The sequence below is a fragment of the Macaca nemestrina genome, chromosome 12 (assembly GCF_043159975.1).
Source record: "Macaca nemestrina isolate mMacNem1 chromosome 12, mMacNem.hap1, whole genome shotgun sequence".
In the NCBI taxonomy this organism is placed as follows: Eukaryota; Metazoa; Chordata; class Mammalia; order Primates; family Cercopithecidae; genus Macaca; species Macaca nemestrina.
The window spans coordinates 48780397-48804300 of NC_092136.1; the positions used below are offsets into that span (position 1 = coordinate 48780397).

The 23904-nt window shown below is 45.8% G+C and overlaps 1 protein-coding gene and 1 long non-coding RNA gene across 18 annotated transcripts in view; one reads left to right on the forward strand and one right to left on the reverse strand.

Annotated features, from left to right (window-relative positions):
- LOC105486946 (pleckstrin homology domain containing A7) overlaps positions 1-23904 on the forward strand; it is a 243839-nt gene that overhangs the window by 74275 nt on the left and 145660 nt on the right. The window contains exon 1 of one of the 16 annotated variants that reach the window (XM_011750129.3): positions 20370-20682. The exons of 14 other annotated variants lie outside the window; for them this stretch is intronic. In XM_011750129.3, the coding sequence (XP_011748431.1) occupies positions 20600-20682 (83 nt within the window). In that variant the 5' untranslated portion in view covers positions 20370-20599. Of the gene's footprint in view, positions 1-20369; positions 20683-20808; positions 21199-23904 lie in introns of those variants that run through there. One more of the 16 variants, XM_011750125.3, reaches the window with a different exon arrangement.
- Positions 18449-20524, reverse strand: LOC139357500 (uncharacterized). 2 transcript variants are annotated; one of them, XR_011610794.1, is made up of 4 exons: positions 20388-20524; positions 20051-20085; positions 19194-19463; positions 18449-18649 (listed from the first exon to the last, which is right to left on the reverse strand). It is a non-coding gene; the product is annotated as an uncharacterized lncRNA (long non-coding RNA). The 2 variants fall into 2 exon arrangements; XR_011610793.1 differs by lacking the exon at positions 20051-20085 and having other exon boundaries at positions 20388-20523.

Below are 23904 nucleotides of genomic sequence, written 5' to 3' on the forward strand. Positions count from 1 at the left end.
GTGTCCAATTTCAAAGTCCCCCTCTCCCCTCCACTTTAAAGTCGGTATAATCCTGCCTGGTCAAAGGGAAGGAGGGAGGAGGGTTTCACATGTTTGGGGAGAGGTCCCAGGGTTGGGGGTTCTGGTGGGTGGGTTGTCCAGTCCTCTTTAGGGCAGGTTATCCAGTGTCTAGATCGTTTGGGAGAAGGCGCTGGGAGAAAGGCCAGAAGCCTCAACCTCAGGCTGGCTGGACATGGGCATGGATGCTATCTCCCCTGGCTGGCATTGCCCACCTTTAGGTCTCTAGCAGGAAGAGCCCGGGAGATAGAAGCAGAAGCACCCAGATGGGGAAAGATCATGGGTGGCGCCACAGCAGGCTCCTGCTGCCCCCATGAGGAGAGGTTGGGAAAGTGAGTGGTTTCCCACTAAGTGAGGAGGAAACTGCAGTGGAGGGAATCTTGCCGGTTTGTGTCTGTGGCTCCCTCATGAGCAGGCTGGGATTTTGAGGCTGGGAATGTGTTACACCTTAAAAGCAAAGCAAAGAGTACCAGTTACCTAAATGGGAAGGCAGAGCAGCAGTGTCCTTTGAGGCCAGAGAGGAAAGTATGAGACTTTGTAGGACTTTTGTTCTTAATTGAGTCCCTGGCAGGTCCACAGTCCTGCCCTTTCTTGGGCCCAGATCCCTGATGCCTTTGAAACTGCCATTTAATATGGCATTACTGCCTCCCAGCATTGTGACTCCTTCCCTTCAGATTTGCTAAGGACCTCCTAAGTACTCCCTTCCCCTCATGCCCCTCACTACCCCTCACCTCCAGAGAGCGCCAGATATTCCTGGATCGAAGTTTTTATCCCGCCCCTGCTTAGAAACTTTATGGAACTTCTATTTACCTGGCTGATAAAATCCAGTGATCTAGCCCTCCTTCTCTGCCCTTCAGGCTTGCATCCATCTGTCCATCTGTCCGTCTATCCGTCATCCCTTACTAAGCACTACAGGACTTTGTAAGTTCCTGGGTACAGAAATACATATGACAGAAAGAGGTACTGTCCTTAAGGAACTCTCAGTCTTTTGGGGAAGGCAGCCAATGGTCAATTACGGGGGTTGTGAGCTCACAGAGGAGGGACACCTGGGTGAAGGGTGGGCCAGTTCTGTGAGTAGTTATCCACAGTAAACACACTATTACTGGTTAGTAGAATACACTAGATGCCAGAAAGAAACCAGTGTTAGTATTAGGAAGAATAATGATAACGAAGCTTTTTGCATTGTATAGACCGACTTCAAATTAACCTTGATTAAAAATATTAACTCTTGGCTGGGCGCGGTGGCTCAAGCCTGTAATCCCAGCACTTTGGGAGGCCGAGACGGGCGGATCACGAGGTCAGGAGATCGAGACCATCCTGGCTGACACGGTGAAACCCCGTCTCTACTAAAAAAAATACAAAAACTTAGCCGGGCGAGGTGGCGGGCGCGTGTAGTCCCAGCTACTCGGGAGGCTGAGGCAGGAGAATGGCGTAAACCCGGGAGGCGGAGCTTGCAGTGAGCTGAGATCTGGCCACTGCACTCCAGCCTGGGCGACAGAGCAAGACTCCGTCTCAAAAAAAAAAAAAAAAAAAAAAATTAACTCTTTTGGGACCGGGCATGGTGGCTCATACTTGTTATCCCAGCACTTTGGGAAGCTGAGGTGGGCAGCTCACTGAAGGTCAGGAGTTTGAGGCCAGCCTGGCCAACATGGTGAAACCCCAACTCTACTAAAAATACAACAATTAGCCAGGCATGGTGGCACATGCTTGTAAATCCCAGCTACTCAGGAGGCTGAAGCAGGATAATTACTTAAACCCGGGAGGCAGAAGTTGCAGTGAGTAGAGATGGTGCCACTGCACTCGAGCCTGGGTGAAGGGAAAAACAAATGAACTCCTCTGAGCCTTAAAGTTCTTGTCTGTGAGTTGGTTAAGGCATAACAATAACATGAACCTCATAGGATTGTTGTTAAGGGTTAGCAATCATTAATGAGATAATGTATATTTGTGAAACATAGTAAATGCTTAATAAATATTGGTTATTAAAGTTCTTATCAGACACAGAAGAAATTTTCTCCAGGATTCTTGCAGCAAAGTCACTGAAATCACAGAGAAAAACATCAACAGTTTGCTTAGCATGAATTCAACGAGTCTGATAAACCTGTCTGTTATAATGTGCCTCACATATGCAGAAAGAATGATACCAGCAGTCCAATTCAGTGAATGAAGTCTCCTGGATGAGAGTAGTGTCTTGTTTTGTCAAATATGGGTTTTCGCGCATTGATTTTTTTTTTTTTAAGGAGAATAACTTTATTTTTTAAATTAAAAAAAAATTTTTTTTGAGATAGGGTCTCACTCTGTCACCCAGGCTGGAGTGCAGTGGTATGATCTCAGCTCACTGCAACCTCCACCTCCTGGGTTCAAGTGATTCTCCTGTCTCAGCCTCCTGAGTAGCTAGGATTACAGGTGTGTGCCACCACGCCCAGCTTATTTTTTGGGGGGATGGAGTTTCGCTCTTGTTGCCTAGGCTGGAGTGCAATGGCATGGTTTCAGCTCACTGCAACCTCCGCCTCCTGGGTTCAAACGATTCTTCTGCCTCAGCCTACTAAGTAGCTGGGATTACAGGCACCCGCCACCACACCTGGCTAACTTTTGTATTTTTGGTAGAGACGGGGTATCACCATGTTGGCCAGGCTGGTTTCAAACTCCTGACCTCAGGTGATCCGCCAGCCTCGGCCTTTGAAAGTGCTGGGATTACAGGTGTGAGCCACTGCACCCGGCCCACTTTAATTCTTTCAAGGTGGTTTGGTACAGTCATTCCTGAAGAGACAACATCAACATCACCTGGGAAATGTCTTAAACATGCAGACCTGGGGTTCTACTGTTCTTCCCATCCCCTAAACTTCTTCATTATTATATCTGGGCAGGGCCTGGAAGTCTGTATTTTAAATAAGTGCCTCCAGTGAGTTTTGCTTTTATGGCTCACTTTGGGAACCCAAAGACAGATCCTGGGACTCTGAGGCCAAGCCCTGGGCTTAGTTTCTCCTGGCACTGTCTCTGTCTACCTGGATGATCTCCTGGTTACCAAGGTTCTTCGTGTCTCAGGGTTATCAGGTGTGAGTATCTGATGAGATGGTGAATGTGAGTACCCATCTCTGTGTGGACTCTGTAAATGTAAGAGATTATCAATACTCTTATTTATTGTAATAATCCCCCCTTCCCAGTCCCATTTTCTTGCCCAATGACTTAATCAGAGTCACTCCAGTATAGCATTTATCTTTTTTTTTTTTTGAGACAGAATCTCGCTCTGTCGCCCAGGCTGGAGTGCAGTGGCCGGATCTCAGCTCACTGCAAGCTCTGCCTCCCGGGTTTAATGCCATTCTCCTGCCTCAGCTTCCCAGTAGCTGGGACTACAGGCGTCCCCCACCTCGCCCGGCTAGTTTTTGTATTTTTTAGTAGAGATGGGGTTTCACCGTGTTAGCCAGGATGGTCTCGATCTCCTGACCTCGTGATCCGCCCGTCTCGGCCTCCCAAAGTGCTGGGATTACAGGCTGGAGCCACTGCGCCCGGCCCAGCATTTATCTTTTAAGCCTGTGGTTGATTTGACAGGATTTGATGTAAAATAAGGAGTAAGACGCTGTGCTTTGGCTCAACTGCAAGTCTCACTGCTAAAAAGCCTCTGATTCTGCCCTGTCTGTGCGCTATCCTGTATCGGGAGAGGTATCCAGGCGTTTAAATTGGGACTTGAAAGCTTTAGATTTGTGTTGTCCAAAAAGGTAGCCACTGACCACATGTGGCTATGGAGCACTTGAAATTCAGCTAGTCTGGGTTGAGATGTGCTGTGAATGTGAAATACACCCAGAGTTCAGAGATTTAATACTAGAAAAAATATATAAAGTATTGCAATAATAAATTTTATACTGATTACATATTGAAAATAATATTTTGGGTTAAGTAAAATATTAAAATTGATATCACTGATTTTCTCTTTTTAAAACACTAGAAGTTTCAAAAATGCATATGTGGCTTGCATTATATTTCATCAGACACTGCTGCTTTACGTGTTGGGTTAGCTTTGGGAGTCAGCTTAAAAAGTTTACAGGGTTTGCTCTGTTTTCGAATTCAAAAGGTAAATTTTACATTTGAAATGGACATCTAGAACAGTTATTCTGAATCATTTAACTCAACTTTGAGCGTTAGCATTTTTGTTTATTGTCACTGGTGGTTTTATTGAAGTAGGAATTTTATGAAATAGAATCTAAAGGGCATTTAGCAGTTTATCTGCTATTTTAAAAGACAGTCTCCTAACATCTCTGGGAGGGGCAAGAAGAAAATTGCTTAAGTGGAGAAATTGCTTTGCTTGAATTGAATTTTTATTGCAGAGCTGCAAAACCCAGAAGACAGCAGTTTACAGTGGCCGCAGCAATTCATTTTTAAACTGTGGGCTTGGGATCAAACGGCTATGAAATACCGATGAAAGCACCATTCACAATCTTCTTTATCATCTTTGGCCTTCTCTCTGGCACTCTGTTTCTTCACTCTCTTCCCTGACGGTGTTTGGGATACTAGTGTGTGAGACACAGCTGGGAACTTACACAGTAGGGCTGAGACAAGCAGACTCAGCTCGTCAGCAACAGGTGAGTTGAAGTAGGTGCTAGTCATTGAGTTTCTCTATAAATGGTGGCATTCCTGGGAGTTCAGAGCAGTGAACTTGAAAATGGTGATGCTAAAGACCCCAGTGTCTACTTCACAGTGGGATTATGAGGAGAATAGGAAAAAACAGAGGCAGGATGTCAGGGATGCAGAAGTGGTTGATAATGGAAGCCCGGCAGAGGATCAATTTCCCTCCCATTAGCTGTTGACATGGCCTTCAGTGCATCTCCTGCAGGCCTCAAGTCTTTCTCCTCAGACCTGTTCTAAGGGAATGGATTGGTTCCGTATAGTCAATGAGGCACAAAATCTGATCCCCCAAGTTTGATTTGAATTCCACTATCACTAGCTATGTGACCTTGGGAACACCACTTGAGTGCTCTGTGCCTCAGTTTTCTCATCTGTAAAATGGGCTTCATAGAACCTGTGGTGAGAGTTAATTGAGCTAGTACATGTAAGGTCCTTAGAACTTACACATGAGCAAACACTGAATTCATTCAGGTAGCAATATTTATGCTTCCATGTACCAGGAGCTACACTGGGGTACAGCAGTGAACAAGGCAGTGGAAATCCCTTCCAGTGGAGGAGTTCAAGGTGTTTTTGTTGCTTATAATTATGCATGCTTTTACACTGGCTGAGGGGCCTTCACACACAATGCTGCTTTACTTTATGTATTAGGTTTTGACACAGTAGTCTGTTTTTTTAAGGTTTTAAGTACAAAACTGGATTTTATTCCTAACTCACCCGCTTCTTCATGGTATGACCTTGGGCAAGCTACATAAACTCACTGAGGCTTCATTTCCTCATGTATAAAAAAGCTAATAAATAATATCTTGCCCAAAGGAGGGTATGAGAATTAAATGTTTTATTAAATAGGATAATGCCTATAAAGCTCTTAGCATATACTTGGCTCATAGTAAGTGTTCTGTAAATGTTAGCTATTATTGCCATTGCTTCTAGTTCTAGAAATTCTGTGAGTCAGTGGTTCTAAATTAAAAGTTCACCAGGCTGGCAGAAGGGGAAATTGAACCAAATTCTCCTGTGGTGCCCCTTTCTATGAGCTAAGTTTTTCATGAGTGCCTTGGAAACCATCTTCCTTTTCAGAGAAAAACAATAGAGATCCAGGTGTTCAACAGAGCAGCCCAAAGATAGATAATGAGTCCCTCATCATTAGGGGCATCCAAGTTGGACCACCAGTCAGCCGGGATGTTATAAAGGGATGGGCCATGAGCTTGTGGATTGCTTCCAGGTCTGAGATTATGGAGCCTTTGGTCATTAACATTTGACCCATCTGGGTAAGGACACCCTAGGGAAGGATACCCATTTTTGAAGAGCAAAGAGTGACCTCAGGGATTTGCCACCTCCTTCACCCAGCCAGTAAGGGAAGCTCACTTTGACATAGCTTCTACTACTTTTCTTCTCCTGAGTGAAGTTATTTCTTGGAGGTAAGTGCTAGGGTTGAGTTGGAGAAAGACGTGCCACATCTTCACTGAATCGTTTATCCAGGGAGTGGAGGGCACCTGGTTCTTGATGTCACACTCAGCCCTAAGCTTCCTTCCCTAGGGGGTGGAGTAGATAGAAATGACTTAAGAGCCATGCAGCTGGGGAGGACTGGGCCTGCTGTCTACAGCCCTGCAGAAGCTACAGGCAGCTTTAATTCAGGGCTCCATCACTCCTCCCCTTTTGTTTGGCACTCTGGACTTGCCTATGGAAAGTGAAAAAACAAAGGCACTATGTTGGATTCATTTGTCCTTTAAAAAAACAAACAAAAAAAGGTAATTGTATTTATTTTTAAACACATACTCCTTATGTCAGGCAGTTTATTTACTTTTAAAGGAACCATTACTTGAGCATCTACTAGTACAAAGCATCTGTTAGCCACTAGAGAGAAAAACAAAAGAGGCCAGGTGCGGTGGCTCTTGCCTGTAATCCCAGCACTTTAGGAGGCTGAGGCAGGTGGAACACTTGAGGTCAGCCTGGCCAATATGGTGGAACCCCGTCTCTACTAAAAATACAAAAAAATTAGCCAGGTGTGGTGGTGCCTGCTGCTCACGAGGCTGAGGCAGTCCCTGCTGCTCACGAGGCTGAGGCAGGAGAATTGCTTGAACCCAGGAGGCAGAGATTTCAGTGAACCAAAATCACACCATTGCACCCTAGCCTTGGGTGACAGAGTAAGACTCTGTCTCAAAAAAAAAAAAAAAAAAAAAAAAAAAAAAAAAAAAAAGCAACAGAAGAAAAGATCTGAGATACTTCTCTTCCCTTACCCCAAAATAGTTCTTCCATTTTTTCAAAGTACCTACTATGTTCCAGCCACTGTGCTAGGGGCCGTAGATACAGGGCTGAGAAGACACAAGTGGTACTTCTTCCCCTGGAAGTTATAGCCCAGTAGGGGAGACAGCTCAGTTCCACTGAGCTGGGAATGTTAAAGTTTTGATTGTTTATGAAGAGGGAGACAGGCACCAGTGGCCCTGGCTTTGGCTTGGCAAATGTGGTACCATTCTCTGAACCACTGGGTTTCTGACTCACTTCCTATGGTGATGTCTGGGTCTCCTCAGATCTAGGGGTCAATGAAATGCAGCTGGTCAGTTACCTCTGCCCAGAGAGCTCAGGTGAGTCCCCAACCCCTTCACTCCGCACACATTTTCTATCCCAAGGCACCCTTCACTCTTCATAATCTTTGCAGCAAACCAGAAATCCTCTGGCTCATTAATAGAAGGAAGGCCTTGTTGGGGTGGAGGGGGATATGTTGCTAAGCTAATTGGTTTGAGGAACATGAGGAGAGAAAACACGAAAAAAATCCGTGGCCCTGAATGATTTACTTTGTGAGTGACAGCATCTGCATAGTTTTAAAACTAGAATCTGTAAATCCCCTATGCAGTATTTCTTTAACTTTAAGCATTCCTGTCTCACATTTGCATTTTTGCAATACCCATGTAGTATTTTTCTTTAAATTGACTCAATAAAAACTAAATACATAAATTTTTAAAATTTCTTATTATTTTAATTAGTCTTCATAGCTTTTATCTATATTGTATAGCTATTATTCATAGTATATTTTTTCTTTTTATTTTTTTCTTTTGATAACAGAGCCTTGCTCTGTCACCCAGGCTGGAGTGCAGTGGCGTGATCTCGGGTCACTGCAACCTCTGCCTCCCGGACTCAAGCAATTCTCCTGCCTCAGCCTCCCAAGTAGCTGGGATTATAGGCATGTACTACCACACCTGGCTAATTTGTTGTATTTTTAGTGGAGACAGGGTTTCACCATGTCGGCCAGCCTAGTCTTGAACTCCTGACCTCAAGATGATCTACCCACCTCAGCCTCCCAAAGTGCTGGGACTATAGGAGGGGGTCACTATGTCCGGCTCATAGTATATTTTTTCAAATGTTCTTGCCACATTGTCAAAGATCTTGGGCATCCTTAGGTATTTGCTCCACTTAGGAAGATTCTGCCTAAGAAGTTCATGAATATTCCTCTAGGAGATCTTTGAATCTTCTAAAATTCAAAATTGTGTTTATTATTATAAAAAATTGTGTTTATGTATTTCTTTCCTGGGAAAGACAGTGCAAAGCTTTATTCAAGCAAGGACCAGAAAAGGATAAGAGCCACAGTTTGTGGTTTCTGGAATTGTGTCCGATTATTATTTACAAAAATTTCATTTTCCCAGGAAGAGGAACACTGTTGTTGTTTTTTACAAGAAATGGATGTTTTATTCCTAAAGCATTCTATTTTTTAATGAGGTGCAGATAAACTGCACATTGAAAAATGGCCTCTCCCACATCTCTTTCTCATCTCTATTCTGTTTTCAGCCTTCCAACATGTGAATGTTAATCACTGTGGGAGGAAGGTGACCATTTTCTGATCTAAAAATTATGATGTATGGTCTGATTAAGGATTTTTATGTATATATCATGCCTTTCAAAGGTATAAAGGGAGAACTTCAGTTGCACATTTAATGGATTATCTTTATTAAAAGAGCAAAATTGAAAAAAAAGTGAAGGGGGCACCTATCTTAGAATATTGAGAATGTAAGTTCACTGTAAATGTATTAATAGACCAGTAAATGTTTCAGAGAAAAAAATGAGCACAAGGAAAGCTGCTCATTGGGGCATAAATACATGATAAAGGGGCTATGGGAAAAAGCACCATTGTGCTAGATCACACAAATCAAACAGAACGCAGTGTTTGTATAAATGCAGACAAAGCCACGTGTCTTTCCCTGCTTCTAGGGTAACATGCCAGGCAGGGGACACAAAGGGCACCCTGTTCATTCTTTCCACCTCAGCCCCTTAACCTTAGGAAGAATATTAGAATGTTTGTGTTTGCATCCTGCCTCCTTCCTCTGAAGGTCCATGAACACTAGATACAATGATAAAATAGAAATAGGAATTTGAAATCAGGACTAGGGAAAATATAAGTAAGAGGAAAAACACAAACCCAGGGGGCTGGGAAGAATACGAAGGCACTCAGATTAAGGGTCTGTGTTACTGCCAAGCTTCACGTTTGACTTGGAGCTTCCTGGCAGTCAAAACAAAAAGGAAACAGGGTAAGTGTTCTGGATTTTACTGTTAGAAAAGAAAAACATCAGCTGGGCGCTGTGGCTCACACCTGTAATCCCAACACTTTGGGAGGCCGAGGTGGGTGGATCACCTGAGGTCGGGAGTTCAAGACCAGCCTGACCAACGTGGAGAAATCCCGTCTCTATTAAAAATACGAAATTAGCTGGGTGTGGTGATGCATACCTGTAATCCCAGCTACTCAGGAGGCTGAGGCAGGAGAATCGCTTGAACCCGAGAGGTGGAGGCTGCAGTGAGTCGAGATGGCGCCATTGCACTCCAGCCTGGGCAACAAAAGTGAAACTCCGTCTCAAAAAGAAAAGAAAAGAAAAGAAAAACATCCTAGTTAAGGGATAGCTAAGTGCTTCCTAGTTTGTTTCTTAGTTAAATTTCTTATAAACAAGGTCCTCTTCAACTTTCTTCTTTGTCTTATTCACTCCTCATTATATGGCTCCTCAGACTGGGCCAATTTCTCATTTTAGGTGGCCGTGATACAGATGGCCATATACCTCTCCTTTGTAGTGCTTATAGATGTACATTTTCATGCGCTTAGATGATTATTTTGAAAGCTTGTGTTCTCTACTAGACTATAAACCTCATGAGACTAGGGCCATATTGTCCTCAGTGCCCAGCACAATCTCGGCACATGGTGAACCCTCAATAAATATTTGTTTGAACAAATGAATAAGGCCAAAGCAGCCAGGGATTTTATGTGACTGATTCTTGTAGTGTCTTCATGGGAAATCAAGGCCCTTTCAAGCATGCAAACTGTCTCTTGTCCAGAGAGGTTGGTGGCCTTCTCCGAGCTCATTTTACTCCATGGTTATTAACAATTTGGAGATTGTTAATAACAATAACGACTCCAGGTTATTAACCTGCTATAAATCCAATCCTGTAATTGGTACTTGATACATGTTGCTGGTAGTCCTCAAAGATGAGGGAGACTGAGGCTCATGGGGAGGAACAGCTTGCCCAAGGTCACATTGCTGGAAGGCATGCTCTTTTCTTTCTGCCTGCTGTTTCTGAGCCGGAGCCACAAGTGTCTGTGTGAGTTATGGGTTCTTATCTCTTGGCAATTAGAGCAGCTCAGCAAGGGTATTTCTGGCACAGGCCATTGCTGCTTTCTGACAGCTGCTACATTCCAATATCTCCTGAGTTTAGGGAAAATAAAGCCCACACCTGGGGTTGGCAAAGATAGTCTCAGAACTCATTTTCCCTGGTCTCTGCACATGGTGAATGTGTTTATTGCTCTTGTCACACTGTCTCCTGAAGTGCAGATGTATTAAAGTTGAATATTATTTTCATAAAAGCCACTGGAGAGAAAGGGAGAAAAGAGGCATGATTTGGGTGTCTCCAGGAACATAATTGGATTTGCCCAGTGATTGGGAGAGTGGAGGTGGGAAATGACAACCTGCCAGGAAGTACATTTGATGGTGCTTTTGATTCCAAATTTGTCAGGCATGTGTTTTTAATTGCTTTGTCCCTGTTGTCGTTATTCTAATAGAAACCTGATTTTTTTTTTTTTTTTTTTTTTTTTTTAGACAGAGTCTCACACTATTTCCTGGGCTGGAGTGCAATGGCATAATCTCGGCTCACTGCAACCTCTACCTCCCGGGTTCAAGCAATTCTCCTGCCTCAGCCTCCCGGGTAGCTGGGATTACAGGCGCCCACCAACACGCCTGGCTTATTTTTTGTATTTTTTAGTAGAGACGGGGTTTCACTATGTTGGTCGGGCCGATCTTGAACTCCTCACCCTGTGATCCTCCCACTTTGGCCTCCCAAAGTGCTGGGATTACAGGCGTGAGCCACCACTCCCGGGGAAGAGACCTGATTTTTTAAAAGCGGTTCATTATCATATTAAAGTTTCTGTATTCAGCAAGGTTGGCAAATGTGATGTTCTCCTGGCTCAGTGTTGCCACCTATCGTGCGCTGCGTAGATTGTCAGTCTTCAAAATATTAGAAGGCAGTAAAACACATTTCAGACTGCAACAAGGCATAATTTGATCCGTCTGTTCTTCCACAAGGTTGCAAGTCTTCAGGGTGAACATTATAAGCATCTGTCATCACTGTGTGCTCTTGGAGTGCCAAGATACTGGTTCTAGTGAATCCTGGTGATAAAAAAAAATGCTAGACGAAAATACTACTTTTCCTTTGGTCCCTTGAGAATAAGCGTCAAAAACATGTGCTGGCTGCACATGGGCATCTGAATAATTGCAACAATCAGGATTATGTAGAGAGAGTATCCCTGAAGAAGGCACTTAGGGTGATGTTTGTAAATGTCACAAGGCTTTCAGTTCTATCTTTGGCCCCCTAGTCTCAGTAAGGATTTCGGCTTGTATCAGTGATTTGAAAAACCTAATAATTTTTATGTCTCCAAAGTTGTACTCCCAGGCTGCTGGCTATTTCATATTTTAAAGCATGTTTCTACCTTTAAAGGACACCAGAGAATAGCAGTGGGCACTGACATGGCTTTACCCCTCCCCACACTAGATAAGGACTGACACATTCAATCTTCTTTTTTTTTGAGATGGAGTCTCGCTCTGTCACCCAGGCTGGAGTGCAATGGCATGATCTTGGCTCACTGCAATAGGTTCAAGAGATTCTTCTGCCTCAGCCTCCTGAGTAGCTGGGATTACAGGCATATGCCACCACGCCCAGCTAATTTTGTATTTTTGTGGAGATGGAGTTTCACCATATTGGCCAGGCTGGTCTTGAACTCCTGACCTCAGGTGATCTGCCTGCCTCGGCCTCCCAAAATGCTGAGATTACAGGCATGAGCCACCACACCCGGCCTCACATTCGATATTTATTTGTGGATAGATTTGGGTTCTTTTTCCCGATTTCCCCACAGTGGCTTTGACAAGTCTTATTTGGAAGAAGTAGTATAGTTACTGAACTGGCGTCTTGTTCCTAGTTTGAATGGTAAGAGCCACAAAATCAGCCATACACATGTAGTACATTAAGATTTCACCTACTTTCCCCAGAAATTATTGTTTAGGCAATTAGGGACAGGAAAGTATGAAAAATACAGGTGCTAATTATAACCAGACTCTTTTTTTATGGTAAGAGATCAAAATTTCAAAGTATTTTACATATTAATCAAGATATTTCCTCCCCTTAACCTCCAATTAATATCCACAGTAAACAACCTTTATTAATTACATGAGTCTGAACATTTAATATCCAGGAACATGAAGACTGTACACTGGAGTATCCATTTATTGTTTATCTTGTTCCACAGTGGATTTGAGGTAGCTTATGGGAAAAGGACGAAATATGGATAACAAAATAGAACAATCAGGATCAGTAGGAATATAAATTATATTAGGAGATTAAGCCTAAGGAGACAAGGAGAATGGCAATAGCCTGGTACTATTTCTGTTTAGGTAAAAAGCCAGTTCATTGGACAAGTTGATGTAGCCATTTTTTAAAGAGAAACTTGGAAGCTACTCTGGGTTGTGGAAAGCTCTGTGTAAACATGGGCTGCTCCATGTTCCTGACATTTCAGCTGAACTTTGAAAATCGCTTTTTTTCCCTCCCAACCTCTACCTGACCCCAGCACGCACCCACTTCATCTGAGCCAAGGAGGTGTCAATTCTAAAAGTATTTTATCAAGCGAGGTTGGCATTTTTCTGGAAATGCTGTAACCTGAGTGCCAGCAGGGCATTTGGGAAGCTTATTTTGGAAACCCTTTCATTATCATGGCTTTCAGGCCCTTGTAAGTAGTTCCAGGACCTCCTACCCTGATGGGCTGCAGTGATAGGAGGACCAAAAAAGGGAGTGTTGAAGTGGAAGGGGGCGGTGAAGTCCTCTTCTCCCAAGCCGGCAGGAGGCAAGATAACCTTTCTTCCATGGCTTCTGTCCCCGGTCTCTCCTCCGGGACCAGAGGGCTTGCTTTTGCTTTCTGTAGGCCTGGTTTGCCGGAGGTCATCCTGAAAGAATGCTGCTCAGATAGGCTCCCAGGAAGCTGATTCAGAGGATGGCGCTGGGATGCAGACTTTGCTGGATCACAGAGGGTTGCCTGGGCAGCGTGCTGTCAGCCTTGAAACAAGTTACAATCTTGGGCTGCAATTTGGGTCTGCTCTTGCTTGTTACAAGCGACCGAAGGTCTCTAGCTAGGAGAGCCACCTTCCCCACACACCCAGGAAGGATTCACAAGACCACGAGATGCCACTGATTACATCTCTTGCCCCCTCCCTGAGTGGAGACCACCATAGCTCACTGGCTTTGTGACTTTTCCTCTTGGACGTTTAATCAACATGTCGAAATAACATGTCCAAAACAGAGTTCTGGATCAATTTTAACGCCTCCCCTCCCCTTTGACTTGTCCTTCTCCCAGGCTTATTCATCTCAGGAAATAGTGCTGGCATCTACTCAGTTGCTCAAACCAAAACCCTGGAAGTCTTGTTTTTCTCTTTCCTTCTCTCCTGTCATAAATCCCATCAGTGAGTCCTGTTGGCACTACCACTAACACACTTGGCAAAGCTGAATCCCTCCCAGGAATTTCATTGTTACCATTTTGGCCAGCCACCTCTGCTGCCTGTACTGCTGCAGCAGTCTCTTTACCTCAACTCCCTGCTTTTCCCCACTTCTTTTCAGAGACATTGGCATGGAACTGTAGACAGACTGGCTTTGCATACTGGATCCTCCACTTACTGTGATGGGCAAGTTACCTGACCTCTTTATGCCTGGGTTGTGTCATCTGTAAAATTGGGACTATAATAGTACTCATTTCAAAAAGTTTTCATGAGGATTAAAGGAGATCATACATACAGAGTTCTTACGACAATTCAGAGCACATAGCTAAGCACTGAGTATTAGGTTTTTATTTATTGTTCTTAATCCCCAGGCCATCCTCTACATAGAAGATATAGAAATCTTTTTGAAAAGCAAATCACATCATGCCTCCTTTCTTTTAAACCCTTCCATGGCTTCCTATTGCCTTTGGAAGAGAACCCAAATTCCTACTAGGTATTATAAGGCTAACCCGACTCCCCTACTTCATCTTTTCCTACCATTCTCACTGGTCACTGAGTTCCAGCTTCACTGTTCTTCTTCCTTCCCAGGAACAAACTTAGTTTATTCCCATCTACTCTTGTGCCAGGACAGCTCATCCCCTAGGTCTTAGCTTAAATGCCACACCTTAGTGAGGTCTTTCCTGACACATACCCTGACCTGCACATATCACAGTTTGGTTTCTTCATAGCACACATTAATATCTGAAATATTTTGTTTGCTTATTTATTATCGGTATTTCTATCCCTCTGTCTCTTCTGTCACTACTGCATCTACTGTGCTTACTAGACATGATTTGTAGAAGGCCTCCTGGGTTCAGGGCATTCTCAGCCTCCCAAGTAGCTGGGATTACAGGCGCGCCACCACGCCCAGCTAAGTTTTTGTTTTGTTTGTTTGTTTTGCTTTTTTTTAGTAGAGACAGGATTTTACCATGTTGGCCAGGCTGATCTTGAACTCCTGACCTGAAGTAATTTGGCCACCTCAGCCTCCCAAAGTGTTGGGATTACAGGTGTGAGCCACCACACCTGGCCTCAGCTTCAATTATGAATTAATTCAAGCCTCTTGAGGTGACTCTTGCTAGAAGGTAAAGGTAGACAGGTGTTTTAGGTCTTTCTGGCCTCTTGGCTTAGAGTTTCTCAGTGTGGGTTCCAGACCACAAGCAGCCAAATCACTGAGAGGCTTGCTAAAATGCAGATTCCTGGGCTCACTCTAGACTTTTGGCATTAAATTCTCTGGTGGTGGGCCCCTGAAATCTGCATTTCTAACCTGGGGTTGTTCTGGTTAAAATGTAAGTATGAAAATCATTGGTCATAGTTTTTCTAGCTTATTAGGTGTTTTGTGATTTTGTTTTGTTCTTTGATGTTAATAAATCAATAAAACTATTAATTATTTCTTTTATTAAAACTTGTATTTGGATAGCTTTTGGTCTCTGGCCATGGAGCAAGTAGGCTTTTTTCCCACCTTAATGGCCCCTAGGTGCCAGGTGCTAGGTCCAAGTTGTCTTCCTTGGTGGTGTGCTCCATGTTTCCAGCTTAGTCAAGGCAGGGAGCCTCATTTCTGTCCCTGAGCTGTTGCCTGGTTCTAAGGCACTGACCAGCTCTCCAATGGGTTAACTTTGTGATGCATTTGGTCCCATTAAAATTATTTTTAAAATTCAGGTTAGTTTTTGTTACTTTCCTCCCAGAAGCAATTCTGGAATGATCCAAATTCCCAGCGTTTAATGTTTGTGCTTTCCTCCCCTCTGTTCACTCTCTAAATAAAGGCCTCATGTTTTAATAGACACAATAACAGTAAAATTAGCTTGATTAGACTCTAGGTGAATTTAAAATGTAACCTAATGGCAGCTCTGTCTGGCTTGGAAATCACGTGTTTTATTTTGAGCAGAGAATGTTGGTATTTGCAATGACGGGTAAGGGATTAAATGATTATTGAATTAAAGTGGTCAAATAATACAAGCATCCCTTATCTTTAGATCCTGTCCTGGTGGTTTTGCCTATTGTATTTTTATTTTTTATTGATTTGTTTTTGAAACAAGGTCTTTCTCTGTTGCCCAGGCTGGAGTGAAGTGGCACAATCATAGCTCATTCTAATCTCTAGCTCCTGGGCTCAAGGGATCCTCCTGCCTCAGCCCCCCAAGTAGCTGGGGCTGTAGGCAGGCGCCACCATGCCCATCTACCTATAGTGTTTTGAGAAACTTGGGCCCTCAGCTTGGAGTTTTAATCCTACCTGCCTTCAGTCCTTGGATGAAGGGTTCCTAGGTAATGCCACAAGAGAAAGTCAACAGAGTTGTCTTTCTTACCTCTGTTCCTTCCTCTGGTCTGTGAGCCCCCTAGATTCACGGAAAGCTAAAAATGTGAAGCAACTTGTAGTTTAACAGCCTTGTGCCAAAGCACCCACAACTGGCCAGCTCTCTGCTTCCCAAAAAATCCCAGCAGATACTTTGTTTTTTTGTTTTTTTTTTTTTTGAGACGGAGTCTCACTCTGTTGCCAGGCTGGAGTGCAGTGGCGCAATCTCGGCTCACTGTAACCTCCACCTCCCAGGTTCAAGTGATTCTCCTGCCTCAGCCTCCTGAGTAGCTGGGACTACAGGCGCCTGCCACCATGCCCGGCTAATTTTTTATATTTTTAGTGGAGATGGGGTTTCACGATGGTCTCGATCTCCTGACCTCGTTGTGATCCACCCGCCTCGGCCTCCCAAAGTGCTGGGATTACAGGCATTAGCCACTACGCCTGGCCCCAGTACATAGTTTCATTAAATAATAATCCCCTACACTGAGGTGGTGCAGTTCCCTTTGTTCAAGAGTTTTTACATCTACCCCCTAAAAGGAAAGTAGGGGCTTTATTAGGCTATTTACCAAGGAGAGGGGGAGGCAGAGATCACCCAACCAGTTATTACTGACCCCAGTCTTATCTATGGCTTGCTGTTATTCAGCTGATTCTTGCCTGTGTGCCTGGTGGCACACCAGATGTGAGAAAAGCAAGGTGAACAGTTTTGGGTCCTTAGGACCAAAGGTATATGCCTTATATGCTCTCAGCTTATTAAGAACCCAGAATATTTGGTAGAGAGTTTTGGGAGTAGGGGACAGACCCATTAGCTGATGTTCATGGCTGCTTCATGTTGGAACCTTTAGTTTAAGCTTCTGAGCATTATTATAAGCATAGCCCAGGAGGTAAATGTAAAAATAATTTTCTTGCCAATTTTTCCTGCATGGTATCCTAGCGACGATGTACTTTCTGTCCTTGGGTGTTGGGGCACCAACTGGGGCTGTATCAAAGCTTGCAGAGGGGAAGAATGTGAAGGGCATGGTCAGTCACCCCTTTAAAAGTCAAGGGATAGTTTCTTTTTATTTTATCTTTTGGAGAGTTTTTTAAATGCAGTTTTTTAAGCAGCATTTTATGTTGTAATTACCAAAGTAATATATGTTTATTGTCTGACAACTTCAAAAACAGAAAATTCAAAGGGAGGAAGTAAAAATCAACTGTAATCCTGACATTGTTAACATTTTGGTAAATATCCCTCTAGTAGTCTTTTATTTATTTATTTATTAACAACTTTCAAACAATGATTAGGTTCTAAAATTGTAGTGTATGGTTAAAAAAAAAAACTCATAAAGTCAAATGTGTACCCTAAACTACCATGGACAGTAATTTTTATGCACACTAAAATTAGACTTAAGAGCAACAAAAATCTACATAAGGGCCAGGTGCGGTGGCTCATGCCTGTAATCCCAGCACTTTGAGAGGGCAGGGCAGGAGGATCACTTGAGCCCAGGATTTGAAACCAGCCTGAACAACATAGTGAGACTCTGTCTCTAAAAAAATTAAAAAAAAACATTAGCCGGGCATGGTGGCACACGCTTGTAGTGTCAGTTACTCAGAAGGCTGAGGTGGGAGGACCGCTTGGGCTCTGGGAAGTCGAGGCTGCAGTGAGCCATGATTGTAACACTGCACTAACATGATGGAGCAAGAATACTGTGTCTCAAAAAAAAAAAAAAAAAAAAAAAAATCTGGGGGCAAAACCAATCTACCTTTAAGATTACTATCAAACCCCTAATGGGGAGTAGATGGTAGTGGAAAATTGAATTCTGTTCCAGCTTGCTTGTAAGGTTTATTTCATTCTGTTTTTTGTTTTTTTGTTTTTGTTTTTGAGACAAAGTCTCACTCTGTCACCCAGGCTGGAGTGCAGTGGTGCAATCATAGCCCACCGCAGCCTCAAGCTCCTGGGCTCGAGATCCTCCCACCTCAGTCTCCCGAAATGCTAGGATTACAGGCGTGAGCCACCATGCCTAGGTCACATTCTGTTTTAATGTTAAGGTTCTATAACTTTAATATGGGTTGATAAATTTACTTGTTGTGAGGATGACATGCCATAGTGGCATCACAGTTTACCTCAGATAGTAGATTCTGAGTCAACCAGTAAGAAAAATGAACACAGGTGTTTACCACCTCCCTCCCCAACAGACCACACACACACACACACACACACACACACAATTGGGATGATTTGTTTTGTAACATTTTGTCTTATTCAACAGTATGTATTTAATAATCATTTTAAAAGTTGTATGTATTCTGTTGTAAGCATGTACCACAGTTTATTAACCAATTTCCTGTTGTACAATTAGATCATTTCCAATTACTTGCTGTTATGAAAATGATGAGATGAACATCCTTGAGGATAAATCTTTGTGCTCATCCACAATGAAGTATTCTGGCTAAATTCTTGGTTGTGGAATTGATGGTTCACAGGATATGAGCATTTTAAAGCCTTTTAATTCATATTGCCAAATTGTCCCCAAGATCATTGCATGCTTCCTTCAAAGTGTCTTCTTGCCAACATTACTGGAAATTATTATTCAAAGGAGTCTTGCACAGCATGGCTTTTTTGTTTTTTTGGATGACCCAGGGCTTCTGTTCATTGTCTGGCCAATTTATCCTGGAAAGAGTACATGAAAGGAGGCTAGAGATGATAAGTGCTGGTGGCTGGGTTGTGGGGGAGGGTGGGGAAAGATAACAGAAGGGTGAACTTGGAGGCCATTTCTTTACTCTGGCCTCCAAGCTATCTTCAGCAGACATCTCAAGACAGAATATTGCTTAATACTTACAGGGCATATATAGTTTTAAAAATCATATTCACTACTATAATTTTTGATTTGGAAAATAATTTGGTGCCTTGTCACCACAGAAGAATGGGAATGGCATTTGTATATTTATCCAAAAGGAAGTATGGTTTAAAAAAATATATGGAGAAACAGTGTCCTAATCCAACCTCTCATTTTATTTTTATTTTGTTTTGAGACAGGGTCTCGCTTTGTCACCCAGGATGGAGTGCATCACAGATCACTGCAGTCTCAAATTCCTAGGCTCAAGCCATTCCCTCCCTGCTCCCTCCCCTGCCTCAACCTCCTGACTAGGTACCGCTACAGGCTAGCACCACCACGCCCGACCCAGCCTCTCATTTTAGGTAGAGACACTGATACCAGAGAGTGGAAGGGGTTTCTGTATGGCCACACGGCAAATTGATGACTGAGTTGGTGCCTCAAGTGAAGGTTCCCGAATTCCTGTACAGTGCTCTTTTGCAGAGGCAGGACAGCCATGGGTGAGGGAGAGATGAGAAAACAGACATAAGGGCGTCTTTGGACAGATAGCCGGGCTGTCTTCTAGGGCCTGGGAGTCACCCTATGCCCCACCTGGATAAAAGCCCAGATGTTCCTAGCATGGCATTTCCACTTCTGCCTAATCATCTGCACCTGTGAATGGAAGCAAGCTTACACTTTAATACCCAGTGGTTTTGCCTGAACTTTCCCACCCCCTGGGTAACCTCTCAGCTTTGTCAAGTATCACTTCGTCAGGGAGCCTTTCTTGACTGCCAAGACTTAAGGCTCCCTGGTGCATTCTTATAGCACCTCTGTAATCCCCTTGCAACAATGGTAATTACCTTGTTCTGTATTTAATATAGGTCTCCCTGACTAGAGTAGAAGCACTGTGAGTGTAGGAAGATTATCTGTTGCTCCTGGCATATACTAACCCTTAAATGTTTGCACGTTTGAATATTTGGACGGGTGCTAATGAATGAGTTAGAAGTGTGTTTGGGCTGCTGAGAGGTGCTGTAGTTCTGATTGCCTGCAGGACCAGGAGAGTGATCCCTTATTGCCAAGGGCATTGAGAAAAGAGAGAAAGAAAAGAGACATAGTTGAGGTTGCCAGGGCAGAGACAAGCCAGATGGTATGGTCTGCTTCGCTGGGTGCCTGATAGTGGCCTCCTGGGTGATGGGGTCGCAGTCACATCTAACCAAGCCTTCATTCCTGGCTTGTCAGAATCCGTTCCCGTAATTTACCAGGGGTTGTTAGAGAGAAGCCTCCATGAATCATTCTGGGGAAGAGAATTCAAGGTCAGGACTCTTGGAGGGGAGACGACAGCAACCCGGGTCTCCTGCAACCTGGTCTTCCCAGCCGATGGGCACTTGCGGCAACGGATGACAGGTCTGCTGTTGTCTGGCTAGACGCCAGAACAGCGCCGTTCTGAGGCCGCAGGTCCTGCCCCTCCGCCCGTCCTGCCCCTTCGCGCGTTTTCCTCCCCCTCCTCAGTCTCCCTACTCCTCCCACTTGCAGCATCCTCTGCGAGGAAAGGAATGTGCTGCGCTCGGACGCGCCGTCCTGGTCTAGCGGCAGCACCTGGGGCGGGCTCTGGATCGCTGGGGTCCGCCGTCTGGCGCTGCGCCACGTGCTTTGGTCGGTGCTGATGTCAAGTGGGTGTGGGCTCCTCGGAAAGGCCCCGGCGAGGACGAGGAGGGCGCGCCATGCGCCGCGGGCGAGCTGAGGCCCCGGCGCCCTCCGTAGTCCAGCGCCGCTGACCGGTGGCCCGCCCGGGCTCGCGGAGCAGTCGCATGGAGCCGCGGAGCTGCCAGCCCTGGGACGCGTGCCCCGCCACGCTGGAGGTCTGGCAGGGGCTGCCAAGGGGGGCCTGCAGGTGTGTGTGCGCGCTGTAACTTTCGGGGGATCTGCGGGCTGTTGAGCCGACAGGGCGCAGGGTGCACGGGCTCCTTTTGGGGGTGCTTTGTGTCTGGGCGCGGGCGTGACCGGAGCCGGCTAGTCCCCGGCCAGCCATGAGCGAGGGAGCCGTAGCTGGCCGCTGGAGTTTCTGCAAGAGAATTCATTGAGCCGGCGCCCGGCTTTGGGTTACTCCTTGGGAAGGACGCCGAGGGAGCTGCTGTTGTTTTTAAAAATCGGGTCTCCAAGTACAGCCTGCGTTCATGTTAACAGGATTATCTCAGCAGCAGACAGCGCCGCTTCCCGAAATCGGCTGTGGTTGGGGACCCCACGGCCCCGCAGGCGTGCGGGCTGCGGGGACAGCAACTGGCCAGCAGTGGAGGGGGTGGGGAACGGGAAGTGGGCAAAGGCGACCCCGCCAAGCGTTCCGCCCAGTGTGTCGGGGCGCCTGCCCTTCCTCTACACCCACACTTGCCAGGAGTCCGCCACGGAGGAGGTAAGGGGTCAGCTTCTCGCCTGTGACAGCTCTGGTTTCAGACACACCTTCCCGAAGGAATGCAGAGGCTTTGTTCCAGGCGCCCGTCCCAGCCCCGAGCCCTGAAGCCCGCGGGCATAGGGCTGGGACTCCGGTGCCATTACTCATCTTTTATGGCAACGCCGGCAAGCTCCTAGGTAGGCAAGTTAATTATTAATGTGTCTAAGCTGGAGAGAGGAAATCTGAAAATGAGATTGGTGGGTTGCAGGCCTCCCCCTTTCCTTTTTGGCTTTGGCTAGGCAAGGTTTAAGCCCGAGGTATTGCAGTCTATTTCCCGAGAAGGATAAGGGTATTCCCCCAAGGCACGAGCACTGCCCCCCAAGGGGTCCCCTTTCCCTGTCGGTGGGACCGCCCCCTCTCCTCCCGAAGGGCAGAAAGGTGCATCCCTCAGATTTTAATGTACTTTAGAACCCGCCTGTACCCCTCCTCCTTTGCCTTCCTAAACGAATCTCACTCCCATCCCCTTCCTCAAGGCAGCTTCCTGAAGAAGCTTCCAGACCAGGTGTGGGAGACCTGAGTCCTCTCAGCAGGTAGAGTCTGAAACATTCTGAAAAATAGAAAAATGTTGCCCTGTCCCAGCCATGGTGCCTGAAAACCTCCTTGCGTGCTCCGCCAGTGCCCTCGGGTGTATTTTCAGGCCTGGGGGCTGTGGGCAGAGGAAGAGGTGTCTGTCAGGTATCACCTGACTTGTCTCTCTCAGCAGGAGGGGAGCAGGGAGGTCCAGGTGGGAAATAGAGAAGGTGGAGTGAGGCTCCTCCCTCAGGCAGTTTCAGTTTCCCTCCTGTCCTTGTCAGAGGGAGGGTGGGTCTAAGACTGATAGTTGTACAAGGTGTCCTGTTTGTGTGCTGGGGTATTTCTGGGTGGGGCCCTAATGAGTGGGAGTGCAAGGGCCCAGCCTTACATGGAGGGCTGTGGACCAGGCTGGGCTCTGGGGAGGTGGGAGGGACGGGGGTTGGTTGGAGGCAGACCTGAGGAGATTTTTTTTAACCCAGCCAGGGCCTTAGAAGAGTTGTGAAACTCAGCCTTCCTGGTAGCATTGTGCCTTAGAGACCTGGGAAGCTATGTGCTGGCTTAGGACAGTTTTCAGTCCTGTTAACGGAAGGGTCGAAGGACTGGACTGTAGAGTAAGTGTGATGAGGAAGATGAGCATGTCTTGGAAGCTGACATTCTGGGGAGTGTAAGAGGGGGCTGGGTTTATGTAAGAGCGGGGAAGGGCAAAGGCAAAAAGTGTGGGGAGTAGGGTGGGCTTACGGGAGGCAAGGAGCAGGGAGGCAGATTTTAGCCCTGGGTGTGGGCTGTGTATCAGAGAGGTGCTCCAAGACAGGCTGCTGTGCTCCCTTCCCTTCCTCCCAATTTTCTATCCCCTTTCTCAGTGACTTGGCTTGCTGAGTTTGCCTGCCTCTCTGCTGTGGTCTCCATGGGCTGGGCTGCTCCAGTCCCTACCTTACTCCAGCCTTCCAGGGAGAAAATGAGTGAAGGAAGGCTTGGCTTTAAAGAGGCTGTTGACTCTGATACCCTGGGTTATTGGGCAATCAGTGCCACCTGCCCTGCCACCTGAGTTTGTGGTGTGTACACTCCATGGCAGCCCTCCCCTAACACACTGGGCTCTAGCTTGTAGAGTGCCACTTTCTCCGACCCTGCCCTGAGCTGCTAGTACTCTGTGAATTGAGGATTTGAAGATGGCCTTGATTAGGAACAAGGTTTTTCTGTTATGAAAACCACTGAAGCCTGCCATCTAACGTCTCACCTTTTGGTCTGCTGGCCATGGCTGCATATTCGTGGATAATGGCCCAGCCAAGACGGCCTGGGGCAGCTACTACCCAAGGTGATTCTGGAAAGAGTAGGTGGGTAGTGGGGTCCCTAGGGCACTGAGTTGAGTGAGAGGGCATCAGAGGTTATAGGTTATGGGGAAAGTGAGGCAGTTATCAGGCTGTGGGATGGTGAGGTGAGGATATCATGGCCACTATGGATTGTGAGGACAGAGGACTGAGTAGGGCTAGCTTGGAAATTCCCCATGTGTCTTGCTCCTAATGTCTGTACTGAATGGAGCAGGCTATGGTGAGTCCAACATCAGTGGACGCCTCCGTCCTGGGGCCTGACTCCCCCTGCTGTCAGGGGAAAGGGGCAGCCTGTCTCTCTGCACCAGCCCTTTAGCTTGTCTTCTCTCTTCCCTCTTAAAAGAGGCACTTGGTTGATGGTGGTTACTGAGTTCCTCAGTAGCAGCTGTGGCAGGGAGCCTTTTCCTGGGATGGGTGGCAAGAGAAGCTCCCTAGGCTAAGAGAAGAGTGATCTGATGGTTTGTTCTGACTCAGGCAAGATGGGGAGGACAAACAGACTAAAGACCCTGGCAGCTCTTGCAGTCTTGGTTTGCAAAAGCACGAAGTTCCAACCTAGGGTTTGTACTGTATCTGGTGAAGGGAAAAGAAGCCAATGTTCCAGGTCTATGCCCTGTGAGTACCCAGGAATGAGGGGAGAGAGAACGAGGGGTTAGTTGAAGCAGTGTGGCAATTTCTTTGGGGACTTGGGCTCAAATTCAGTCTCTGCTACTTATTAGCTTTGTGTCCTTCAGCTTCTCTGAGTCTCGGTTTCTTTACCTGTTTGTTAAATAGGGACAAGGCCACTCCCCCATCCCCAGGACAATTGAGAATTGTATGAGATGACTGTAAA